General features: G+C 42.3%; 1 protein-coding gene across 1 annotated transcript in view; it reads left to right on the top strand.

Moving 5' to 3' along the window:
• The window catches only part of LOC132387108 (transportin-3-like), a gene marked incomplete at its 3' end in the record, with an annotated part of 60,842 nt that extends 49,620 nt beyond the window's left edge, over positions 1-11,222 (top strand). Inside the window, exons 13-18 of the mRNA XM_059959459.1 lie at positions 999-1,190; positions 2,669-2,760; positions 3,493-3,569; positions 8,950-9,010; positions 10,054-10,194; positions 11,106-11,222. Of these exons, the coding sequence (XP_059815442.1) occupies positions 999-1,190; positions 2,669-2,760; positions 3,493-3,569; positions 8,950-9,010; positions 10,054-10,194; positions 11,106-11,222 (680 nt within the window). The remainder of the gene's footprint in view (positions 1-998; positions 1,191-2,668; positions 2,761-3,492; positions 3,570-8,949; positions 9,011-10,053; positions 10,195-11,105) is intronic.
• Between the last annotated feature and the right edge of the window lie 1,699 nt (positions 11,223-12,921).

Here is a 12,921-nt window from a genome sequence, read left to right as displayed (position 1 = left end):
GGCCTGTTTCTGTGCTGTAGTGTTCTATGACTTTACTCTAAAATACTTGGGTGGTTGTAGGGGTTTCTCTGCTTAAACAGAGTTGTAAAACACTCATCAGTAAGCTTTCCTTGGCTCATTTGGAATAAAGTCAGTCATCTTCTATAAAGTGGAGTGCGGGAGGGAATGCAACTGTAGGGAGGTGTGAAATAAATTTATAAAGTGTTGCAAATGCTCAGCAGGTCAGGGTATATGGAGAGAGAAAAATTCAAATTGATGAACTTTCAGAATGGTACAACTTGGCCTTCTACATATTTCCAGCATTTTTTGTTTTTATTTATTTTGTTAAAACTGTGCAAATTAACCAAATTTATTTGTGGTCAGTTCCACCAATTAATTAACGTGCATTTTTATGGCAATAAAGGTCTGTCTTCCACTGTCTGCAGCTTAGGAGTATTGGGCCTCTTCTTGAGTTTGAAGCAGGAGTGGGCTATTTGGTAACCACAACAGCTTCATCCTTTAATAAGATCAAGCCCTTCAATAGTTTACCTCAGTGCCACTTTCTTGCACTAAGCCCACATCTCGTGATCCCCTAACATCCAAAACTTTATCATTCTCTAACTGGATCGTGTACCATAGCTGTGCTACATGAGAACCACAAAGAACACGTGGCTGCTGCTAAAGGAGAGACTGAACAACCAAAAAACCAACTACCACTTACTCTTGCCCATTCTGCACCAGGATATATTGATCCTGGATCAGCTACTACAGTAGGGTTTTCATCCTTTTTAACTGAGGGGTCTGTGGACCCCAGGTTGAGAACCCCTGCTCTAAAGCCAGCAATGGACAACCCCTTTAGGAGAACATCAGACTGGACTTGAGTAATGATGGCACACCATCATCTGGTTCTTGTTCCATACTACTTTCCATGCCGCACCTGAGCCTAAACAATTATGATTCTGGTTGCTGATCCATGCCAGCAGTAATTTTTCCCTGACTGTGTGTGTTCATTTCCTCAGAGCCAGTGCTGAATTTCCTGACACAACGTTTGAAGCAGAGGGAGCTAGCGAACGCTGCGGCCAACTCGACCCAGAGTATCTGCGCCATGTGCAGTGACCCGATGACACGGCACTTTGAGGGGCTGCTGCAGGTGGCCTCATCCTTGGATGCACTCCCCATTTCACACGACTCGTCCATTGGACTTCTCCGAGGTACAGAATCGTTGATGTTCTCTTGCTGCAGTGAATGTCGTGAAACAGCCAGCAGTGTACACACCAAGGTTGGTTCACAGCGTAGCACACTAGCGAGCACGTAGGCAGGGCTGGTGTCAGTAGTCTATTTAGAATCATTTGCAAGAAAGCAAAATATAGTGCTGTTGTTGGAAATAAAATCAGCAAAGGACATGAATCCTCAATAAGCCAAGTCACTTGATTAGTGAGAGTTATCAGTATGGATATCTAATTTCCTTTAAATTAACATGATATGAAATTGTAACTTTCTCTTTCCATGGATGCTGTGAGACTGTCTGCATTCAGAGTAGCTTCTGTTCCCATGTTAGATTCTTCCATCCCACTGAGAAACTACATTCCACTCGTTTTCTATTTCCTTGGAGCTGTTTATTCAAAGTCAGATTTTGTTCTGGTGCTGTCCTCTGGAGGATAAACATTGTACAACATGTAGGGCTTTGCTTTTGGGATGAGCTCACTGGGCCAGCAATTCTGCATTAGTCCAGGACGAGATGCCTTCTCCAGAAATTGACCAAATTCATAAATGCAAATTTTAATTGTACTAATTAAGTGAACTATATTTAAAAAAAATCATGATCTGTGTATGAACCTGGTTATAGATAAAATGAAGGTGCAAGTAGTCTGAGTAGCTACCCTGGTATTAGTGCATCAGTGAGCTGGGTGATTGCTGTATTGAACCTTGCAATGAGCTAACTGAATTCTGGCCATTCAAGCATGGCCACAAATAGTATTGGCATATCTAGGCCACGGGAAGTAGGGAAATGCTAAGCAAATTTATTATGAAGGTATGTATATATCACCATATACTACACTGAGATTCATTTTCTTATGGGCATTCATGGTAGAAAAAGAAATACAACAGAATCAATGAAAAAGTACACAAACAAAAACTGACAAACAGTGTACAAAAGACAAACTATGCAAAAACATAATAAATAAATAAATAAATAAATATTACTGAGAATGAGTTGTAGAGTCCTTGAAATTAAGTCCATGGGTTGTGGAATCTGTTCAGTGTTGAGGTGAATGAAGTTATCCATGCTGGTCCAGGAGCCAAGGGATCTCCACCTCTTTCCCAATGGCAGCAACGAGAAGAGAGCATGGCCAGGTTGGTGGGTTCCTTGATGGATGCTGCTTTGCTTTGGCAATGCTCTTTGTAGATGTGCTCAATGGTTTGGGGAGTGAGGGTTGTTTTTTGCCTGTGGTTGTCTGGATCCATGATGAATTCCACCTGCTGTTCAGTATGTTGGAGAGCTTGTGCTGCCTAGTAACAAAATCATTTTTGCATACATGAAGAAATATTAATTGGACGGGTACCAGGAATCTGAGGATGCTTCTGTGGTCAAACCGTAGAACATGTCAGAATCTTGAGAGGGCCCAAACTAAAGAAGGTTATATCAGCTACACTATTATGAAGTGACAAACTGTTTCCATCTTGCCAGGCATTTCTTTGGTGTTGGCTCGGATGCCTTCAGAGAAGATTGAAGAAACCTTCCAGCGCCTCTGCTCCATGCAGGTTACTGCTTTAAAGAAAGTAAGAAATGTGGTATTCATTGGCTCTACTACTGGTGGTTTCTTGTTGTGCCCAACCAAGGAGAATCAGCACAGGGAATTGAGAATGACAAGCTTGTTTTCACTAAGGGCTGGTACAGTGGAAAGAACATGGTCCTTTTGTTGCCACTAAATTCATGTTAATCGGTTTGTGGGGCACAGCAACATGGCTATTAGTTTAATGCACCAGAGTCTCGGGTTTGATTCTGCTACTGTCTGTGAGGAATTTGTACGTTCTCGCTGTGACTGGCATGGGTTTCCTCTGGGTGCTCCAGTCTCCTCCTACATTCCAAAGATGCATGGGTCAGTAAGTTAATTGGTCACATGGCTTGTTGGGCCAGAATGCCCTGTAAGCATGCTGTATCTCTAAACTTAATGATGCATGTCAATGTCCTTTTGAAATTCAGTACCACAAACTTCATTAGATGAGAATTTCAAAAACAGAATTCATTGCCTGCATTGCAGAATCAAAAATTCAGTTACTGACGAGGAGTTTCTGCCTTTGATGTTTGTCTTCTTCAAGGCTACCTGGAGTAATATCAGCAGTCAGGGTTAAGTGCAATGTTGTGTATATCTCAGATAGAGTAGCCTTTGGACGTTCTTGTTAATTAAACTTCAGCCCTCTGCTCCCCTGCAGTTTCTGTTGTTGTACTTCTAGTGTATCAAATGCTGTTTTGCTGCATTGAGTGTTGAATCTCCGAACTTCTCTTTCAAGCACCTGGCGTCAGACATGACCAATGGCATCTCAGCGGACCCCGCCGTGTGGTTGGATAGGCTAGCAGCTATTTTCAGGTAGAACCACTTCACATGCTATCCATAACTTGTCGAATTGATGCACCTGAGTAACTAAATCAATGTTTTGCCATCAACTTGTGTGATGGCGTTTTACTGGCCACCACAAAAGGAGATGCCCCAAGACTTTGCATGTTACTCTGTCTCAGTGCTAGTGTGCACTACCGCTGGACATCCTGTATGTTCCAAGATGGAGGCCTTGCTCTTTCCTTGGTTATTCTCTTGCCCTTACTTCAGCTCTGAAATGCTCTACGAATCTCCTCAATCTTGCCTGTGTGATTGCACCGTGTTTCTTTTACATACAACCCCCTCTGCTGCCCCCATCCCCTGCATTTTGCAGTGAACAACTTGCAGCAGCATTACAGGCACTTGGGTACAGCCAACACACTGAATATAAACTACACAGAGGAAACAATTGTGCAAAAGCAAAGACACGATCGTAGACAATACCTGCCACATGCTTCATTTTTATTCTTTATTCAACAGTCTATCCCTTGACATCTCTGGTTCTGAGCCTGGTATTCATCCTTGGGACCAGGATGGCTCCTATTTTGCGAAGTAAGATATAGAACAGTACAGGCCCTTCACTCCATATTTTGTCAACCCTTTGAACAGCACTAAGATCATTCTAACCCTTTTGTCACATGACCTTCCAGTTTTTTTTTGTTATAATATTGAAATCAGCTTAACCCTAGCTTGGGTCCTAAATTTCTGGGCTATCCTCATCTTTTTCCACAACTATCTTAAGATGTGGAGCTCTGATTATCATCTCCAGGATGTTTTCTCGCTAACATTCCAAATTCATGTCCAACTGTATTCCTGTGTCCAGTGTAAAATAGGGAAGTGTGCTTTAATATATTTTGTCACTCCTATGATTTGATATACAAATTGGTTAACAAGAAGGAAATATCTTCTGGATGCAAATTCTATCTGGGGTCGACTCTTCATCTACCACTGCCTTAGGTTTGGCAATTCCCAGTCTCATTTTTTGTGGTCACAGATGCTGATGGAGTCTTTAATATATTGGAACATGTCATTCTGCTGGCAGTCAGTCCTGAGGCAGCTCTACATCACGATGACATTTTCAGTTCATTGAGGATGATTAAGATAAAATCAACTATCTCAGAGCCAAGATGCTGTATCAAGGGGACATTAGGACCACTTGTGTCCTTTGTTTCACAGAATCTTGTTAACCTCTTCTGTGCCAGACACAATGATTTGAATAGACTGGTTCACCATTCACCACCAAGATAGGTCAGTCTGGTCTCTCAAAAGCAGAGGTGGAGGTGTATGCTTCATGACCAATTCCTCATGGTATACAAATCTAGCACTGCTTTCCTAATCCTGTCCACTAGATCTGAAATAGCTCACGATCAAGTGTCGTCAATTTATCGGCCATGAGATTTCAGTGATTATTTTACTAGTTGTGTACCACCAATGTCAAACAGGCTCTAGACTAACTGAGCAATGTGCTCAACAGGCATGAAACAGCACATCCTGAGCCTTTAACCAGGCCAACTTGATAAAGTCACTAAATAATTATCCTCAACAAGTAACATAGTATGAGAGGAAGCACACAGTGGATCACTCTTACGCTAAGATCATGCTATTCCACATCCACACTTTGGAAAGTCTGATCACCTGTCTGTACTTCTACTCCCTGAGAATAGGCAGAGACTGAAGACTGCAGCACCAGTAGTGTGGACCAAGAAGGTATGGACAAGGGAGGCACAGGAGTGCCTACAGGACTGCTTTGAATCGGTGGACTTAACTTTATTCGGGGATTCATCTTTGAGTCTGGATGAGAATACCGCAGTGGTTACTGAGTTCATTAAAACCTGTGGGGTGTGTGCATGCCTACAAAAACATACTGTGCATTCCCAAACCAAAAGCTGTGGAAGAACCAGGAGGTTAGTCATCTGCTGAGGGCTAGATCTGTGGCATTTGAATCTGGCCACCTAGGTCTGTACAGGAAAACCAGGTATGACTTGGACTTCAAGGGCTAAGAAACAATTCCAAGAGAGGTTAGAGACATTAACTCTGCAGAGCAAAACCCAACATCATGAATGACAGTGAAGTCTCACTTCAGGTGAGCTCAGCACCTTTTATGCTCACTTTGAAAGGGAGAATAAAACTACAGCTGTGAGGATCCCTGCAGCACCCAGTGACCCTGAGATCTATCTCGGAAGCTGACATCGGACAGCCTTCCAGGAGGGTGAACCTTTGCAAGGCAGCAGGCCCCAGTGGAGTACCTGGTAAGGCTCTGAAAACTTGTGCCAACCAACTGGTGGGGGAATTCAACAGTTATTGGCGGAATCTTGTTGAGTGGTGTCATAACAACAAAATTGTACTCAACGTTAGTAAGGCCAAAGAATTGATTGTGGACTTCAGGAAGGGTACAACGAAAGAACACAAACCAGTCCTCAAAGAGGGATCAGAAATGGAGAAAGAGAGCAATTTCAAGATCTTGGGTGTCAATATCTCTGAGGACCTAACCTGGATGCAGCTATGAAGAAGGCAATACAGCAGCTATATTTCATTAGGAGTTTGAGGAGATCTGGTTTGTCGCTTAAAATGCTCTAACTACAGATGTACCGGGGGAGAATTCTGACTGGCTGCATCACTGCCTGGTATGGGTGGGGGAGGGGCGGGGCAGGGGCGTGTCTACTGCAAAGGATCAGAGAAAGATAAAATTCATCGGTTCCATCACGGGCACCAGCCTCCATTAGTATCCATGGCATCTTCAAGGAGCGGTGCCTCAGGAAGGCGGCGTCCAGCATTAAGGACCCTCACCACCCAGGACATGACCTCTTCTCATTGTAACCATCAGGTAGGAGGTACAGAAACCTGAGGGCGCACACTCAGCGATTCAGGAACAGCTTCTTCCCCTCTGCCATCTGATTTCTAAATGGACATTGAACCCATGAATGCTCTCTCACTACTGTTTTAAAATTTATTTCTATTTTTGCACAGCTTATTTTAGCCCAATTATTTAATATGCATATACTTGCTGTAATTCAGTTATTCGAGTGTTATCATGTATTGCATTGTGCTGCTGCTGCAAAGTTAACAATTAATTCTCTTAATTCTGATTCTGATCATTTATTAATACATGAATGCCCATCGATACAACCAAACAAAACAATATTCCTCTGGGGCCAAAGTGCAAAACACAGTATACAACACAAGCCATATATAGCACATATAAGATGGCAAGTAAGCATAGTCGCACAAAAATTGAGAGTACTGTGCAAAAGTCTTAGGAACATTTATAGCTAGGGTGCCTAAGACTTTTGCACAGTTCTGTAGTAAATTTATATATTTCATTGTACTGCTGCTGCAAAAAAACTAATTTCATGACATAAGTGATGATAAACCTGATGCTGATGTGGGTCTGTATTATGGACTGAGAGTGGGAAGGGAGCAGGGAGAGGGGAATCGTGGTTGGGAGAAAGGGAGGGAGCCAGAAGTGCCAGAGAGACATTCTGTAATGACTGATAAACTAATTGTATGGAGTCAAATGACCTTGCCTCTAGTGTCTTGGGGCCAGGTGTGTCTGCACCTGTGCCACCCCTCACCCTGTCTGTCCTCCTTTGACACCTGTCCTACACTCCTCCCTGGCACTCCACTCTTGCATTCCTAACATTCTTTGCTCCCACCAGATTTGTGAGCTTGCTCCGTTCCACGTTGACCGATACAGTACTGTGCACATACACATACACACCTAAGACTTGCTTAGAATTGTTTATAACCAAATTCCCATGTGCTGTAAATTGCTGGTGCATTGGTGTTATCGGCAAGGACAAGCAGTTCTCAGCAGTTCGCACATGTGGAATCCAGCTTGTCATTTCACCGATCGAACGCTGGAGGGAAGCACCGACAGGAGCGGCCAGTCCCCAGTTCAGCGTGGCACCGTGATACACCACCTACAGTGTCTTCTCTGCTGGATTACAGCTTGAAGCCTCGTCTGCGCCACTGCTCCACTGCTGCTTTGTCTCGCCCGTAAACAAGGGAAAAGGACTTGCAGCATTTTACATTATCAGTGTCCAACAGGGTCTTTCAATTGCTAGAGAAACATTCAAGACTATGAAGGGCAGTTAGACTGCACACCACCTTTGTGCGCTGACTCTGATGCCTTCCTGTTGCAGGCAGTAACATGGTCTGCATAGAGTCCAGCTTGCTGATGGGTAGTCCTGCAGTGCCTGAAGTTCTTAATGTCCTGCATTTGCTGCAATTGTAAAAAGATGCTTTTTAAAAAAAGACAAAATACTTTTTGGTTCTTCTTCTCTCCCCCCCCCCCCCCCAAAAAAAAAAGGCCAGTACGTCTGAGCATGCTGCCATCTTACTGGAAGTTGTGACTTTCTTGCATTGCTATAAAAGATCAAAGAACATAGGACTTCATTCCTGTTCTAAACTGGCACAGGTTCACCTTCCCAGCAGTATTACTCACTGAAAGACTTAATCATTGTCATTATTGCTTTTCATGTATTGGAACTGCATCAAATTGGTTGCAACAGCAGCAATGTTCCCAATGCACCTCATTTGTAAAGCAGTTCATAGTTATAGAAAAATGCTCTTTAGAATAGATGAGGGGGATTTCTTTAGTTAGAAGTTGATGAATCATTGCTGCAGACAGCTGTGGATGCCAGTTATTGGATCTGTTTAAACAGGTTCTTAATTGGTAAGGATACCAAAGGTTATAGGGAGAAGGCAGGAAAGGCTAATTAATCAGCTATGATCGAATAGTGAAGCAGACTTGAAAGGCCTAATTCTGGTCCTATGTTTTATGGTCTCATTCACTATAGAAGGCATGCTCTTTCATTTAACCATGTAACAATTACAGCACGGAGACAGGCCATTTCGGCCCTTCTAGTCCATGCCGAACGCTTACTCTCACCTAGTCCCACCGACCTGCACTCGGCCCATAACCCTCCATTCCTTTCCTGTCCATATACCTATCCAATTTTTTTAAAATGACGATATTGAAACTGCCTCTACCACTTCTACTGGAAGCTCGTTCCACACAGCTACCACTCTGAGTAAAGAAGTTCCCTCTTGTGTTACCCCTAAACTTTTGCCCCCTATCAACTCATGACCTTTTGTTTGAATCTCCCCTACTCTCAATGGAAAAAGCCTATCCATGTCATCTCTATCTATCCCCCTCATAATTTTATCAGACACAATAATCAGATGTATGCACACAGCAGACATAATAATCAGACACAGCTGCCTGATTATGATTTATAATCATAAGATTATTGTAAATCATGCAATCAAATTTTTTCTTCTGATTTAGTTTCCTAATCTAATTTGGTAGTGCTTAATTTTGTTAAAATGGTTGGCATTCGTGTGATAATCCTCTGCCATGTCACTCCAACAGGCACACGAACGCCACCGTGGTGGAGGGGAGGCCACACCCCTTTCAGAAAGTCATCCAAGAGGTAAGATGACCTGAAGTCCCAAAAAAAATGTGTAAATTTGAAAAAAGATTTGGGGTTCACAACCAGGAAAGACGATGAAGAATTGACACCAGGTTCAGCATAAAGTACACAAGATTCTGCAGACACTAGAAATCCAGAGCAATACACACAAAATACTGGAGGAATTCAGCAGGTCAAGCAGCGACTATGGAAAAACACAGTCAACATTTTGGGCTGAAACCCTTAATCAGTCCTAATGGAGGACGTTGACTCTTTATTACTTTCCATAGATGCTGCCTGACCTGCTGATCTCCTCCAGCATTTTGTGTGTGTTACTCAGCATAAGGTAGGGTTTTTTTTTCATCAGTATGTAACTTGGAAACGATGCATCCAATATGCTAATCTGTCTTAACTGGTGTAACTGAGTTGAATCCTGCTCACCTTGCTTAAGTAACACCCCAGGCCCCGACTTCCAGCCCCCATATTGGTTTTCTGATGCTTGTGGCCCTGCTGGTCAAATGACACTCTTAAGTCCATGGAATAGCTAAAGGAAAATTGGCAAGCTGGGCCTCAATCCTGAGACTCTTGCCTTGTGATTTTTTTTTTTGTTTTGACAACTCACTCCTACTGAAGACCACTTCAGCTGTTTCTAAGAGTCTAATCCAGGTCACTTAAACGTGTAATTCCTCAATCTGCAATAGTTCAATTTACAAACTTGACTTGATCATTGATAATGTGAAAGACTATAATAGTCAGAATGCTGGCTCAGCTTTTTCCTGTAACCAACTTTTTGCTGGGACATTATAATAGTTTTAAGAGACCAGTCTCTAATTTAGAAGCTTAAGCTTCGTTCCTCAACATACTATGCCGGGGAGTGTATAATGCTGACAGACTCGGCCAGTTGGATGCCATAATCAGAAAGCCTTTTGCCTTGGATAATGCAAGCATTCTACTTATTTCCTTGATATATTATTTGGTTTCATGATTGCAAACCAAAGGCGTCTGGTTCTTAATAAAACCGACATTTTAAAAAATCAACTTTCTTCTCACCTTTGCCACTGCAGATCTGGCCAGTGATTTCGGAAACCCTGTACAGGCATCAGGCTGATAATCGGATGGCAGAGCGATGCTGTCGTTGCCTGCGCTTTGCAATCAGATGTGTCGGTAAAGGATCTGCCATGTTGATTCAGCCTCTGGTATCTCAGGTGCGTGTGTGCTCACATGCCTAGTGTCTCTTTGGTTCAGTGAATGTGTAGGTTGAATAACTGGGAATAAGAAATAATTATTGAGCCGTAGAGAAATAAACTGCCACCAGAACCATAAAAATTGTACTTTTGGTAGCCTTAGGTACACAGTGGCACAGATTTAGACCTCAGTGTTGGTGGCTAGGTTAGATCATGACCTCCAGTGCCCTCTGTATGATGTTTCCATATTTGCCGTGTGATCACATGGTTTCTATTCATGTACAAGGACTGTATCCCAAAGATATATGGGTGGGTAGGTAAATTTGCCACTATAAATTTCCCCTTGTATGTGGGTGAGTGATAGAAACTATCGTGAGTTGCTGGTAATGTGGGGAGAGTAAAATGAACTTGATGTAGTAGGGTGAGTGTGATGTTCTGCATGGATTTAGGCCAAAGGGTTTATTTATGAGCTGTATGACTCTCTTTGTTAATGGATGGTCGCTGCAAGGATAAGTTTGGAGTCACCAAAGTGGGGTGTGGGCTAGATGGAATTTTAGAGAGGAGCAGAACACTGGGAAGTAATGGACAGGAATTTAAAAATAAGAATTTTTAAGTATATGGATTTTTTCCTGGCTTATAGCTGGTCATTGAAAGAGTGCTTTCTTTTGTGTCAGGCACCCTCTCTGCCTTGCAGCTAACACTGATCCAGTTTGCAAATGTGAATGGAGAAACTTTCTTTAAGCCTAAGCTATGTTCTGTTCTGCTTTGCATAAAGCTTTCCAATCGATACCTTTTTGAGCTTGCCTTTCTGCCTCTGTTTATGCGACATTTTTCCGTGAGGTGGTGACTTCACATCACAAAATAAACGGGAATCATTCGGAGTCATATCTTGTGAATTCCTATAATGACATCTTTCATCTTTTTAACCCCAGATGGTGAGCGTGTACCAGTCCCACCAACACTCCTGTTTCCTATATCTGGGTAGTATATTGGTGGATGAATATGGCAGTGAAGAGAGCTGCACACAAGGTCTTCTTGAGATGATGCAGGTTAGTTGATGAATTATGCACACATTTTTGTTGGACTGTTTTATAAGTCTCCTGATCAAAAATCAGTTCTCCCCATTTGACCCATTGAATTGCATGATCCAAAATATCTTGCTAAATTACTTTATTATTGTCCCATGTATTGAGGTACAGTCTCTTAAAAAAAAAATGTCCTGCATACCGTTCTCAATGAGTTGATTGGTCTGATAGTACAAGAGAAAACAAATAACTATGCAGTTACAGGGTGCTGGATCATAACGAGGTAGATTGTGGGGTCAAGAGGCTGGTCTTCCAACCTGAAAATGTGGGTTCTAATTGAGATGTAGCAGAAGTTACTGTAAGGATATTCTTTTGTAAAGCTTTTTTGAAAAGAGTTTAGACATTATTGGTTCTTTGGCCTACCTTTAACCTATTTGAAGATCAATCTAACACTTCACTCCCACAAACCCCAGACAGCATCCCACTAATCCAGACAGCATCCTGGTAAATCTCCTCCGCACCCTTTCTGAAGCTTCCATGTTGTAGGAGCCATGTATCTGTTTTCTGTTTGTGTTGTATTTTGTGTTGCACATTTATTATGGGTAATTTGTCATCTGGGTTGGGGTGTGCTAGAAATAAATGAGCATAGTTACATATTCACACTTTGTCTTAGTTGGTTTTAGTTTAGTTTAGCAGTTTGGGAGGCAGCCTGAATTAGGCAATCAACTTTTTTGTTGACTGCTTAATTACTCTTATTTCACTTGTTTCATTATTTTACTTATTTCTAATATTGTTATAAGATCATTAATCTTTGCTGGTTTTATAATAAAGGATGGAGCGTCCTTTTCAACTTGGAACTTAGTGCACTGGAAGTGCATCATACGATGTCAACTCCTGTACTCAGTCTCAGCAGTTCTGGTTTATTTTCAAGTGACTGCTATACACATCTTTCCTATAATGTGGTGCCCAAAGCTGAAGTTTAACTGGTGTTTTATAGAGCTGCAGCATTAACTTGCGGCTCTCGAACTCCATCCTGTGACTAACGAAAGCCTTCTTAGCCACCCTATCAACTTGAGCTGCACCTTTTAAGGGATCTACGGGCATGGACCACAAGATCCCTCTGTTCCTCCAAGTTAAGAATCCTGTCAAAACAGCAAAATGTGAGTGACCATCAAGGAAGAATGAAGCATCAAGGTGAATATGGAGGTCGTCAGCAGTCACTCCCCTCAGAAGCCACAAATAGATGGTAGTTGATAGCTTGCTCTTCTCGATTCTGACCGGAGGATATTTTTTGAAATTCAAATATTTATGTGATTATTTGACTAGCTTATGTTGCTCTCCTTCAGTTTTCCCCCTTGTTGCAGACTGGCGGGTTGAGGTTCCGGGTGGGTGATATGTCAGTTTTTGTACGAGGGAGGTTTAGGAGTTTGTTGGTGCTGTATTTTTTGCAACAGAGGGGGTTGGGGTTTTGGGGTTAGAGGGTTAATGACACTCTAGCTGCTGTTTTCTGGTGTGGGTGATCTGTTTTTTGTGCAGGGGAGGTTGGAGTTTGCAAGCTTTTCATGTGGGGATGAGGTTGAAGTCTTTCATGGTTTTCCTGTATTTCATGGCTATCAGGAGAAGAATATCAGAGTTGTATTGTACATGCAAACAATGACTATAAAATGAACCTTTGGGTGCCACTAATGCACGTGGGAAATGCTGTGACACAATAGTTATGTGG

The sequence above is a fragment of the Hypanus sabinus genome, unplaced genomic scaffold, assembly GCF_030144855.1.
Source record: "Hypanus sabinus isolate sHypSab1 unplaced genomic scaffold, sHypSab1.hap1 scaffold_1535, whole genome shotgun sequence".
NCBI classification, from domain to species: domain Eukaryota; kingdom Metazoa; phylum Chordata; class Chondrichthyes; order Myliobatiformes; family Dasyatidae; genus Hypanus; species Hypanus sabinus.
The sequence above is the reverse complement of the archived record's forward strand: the minus strand, read 5'-3'. Positions and strand labels throughout refer to the sequence as shown.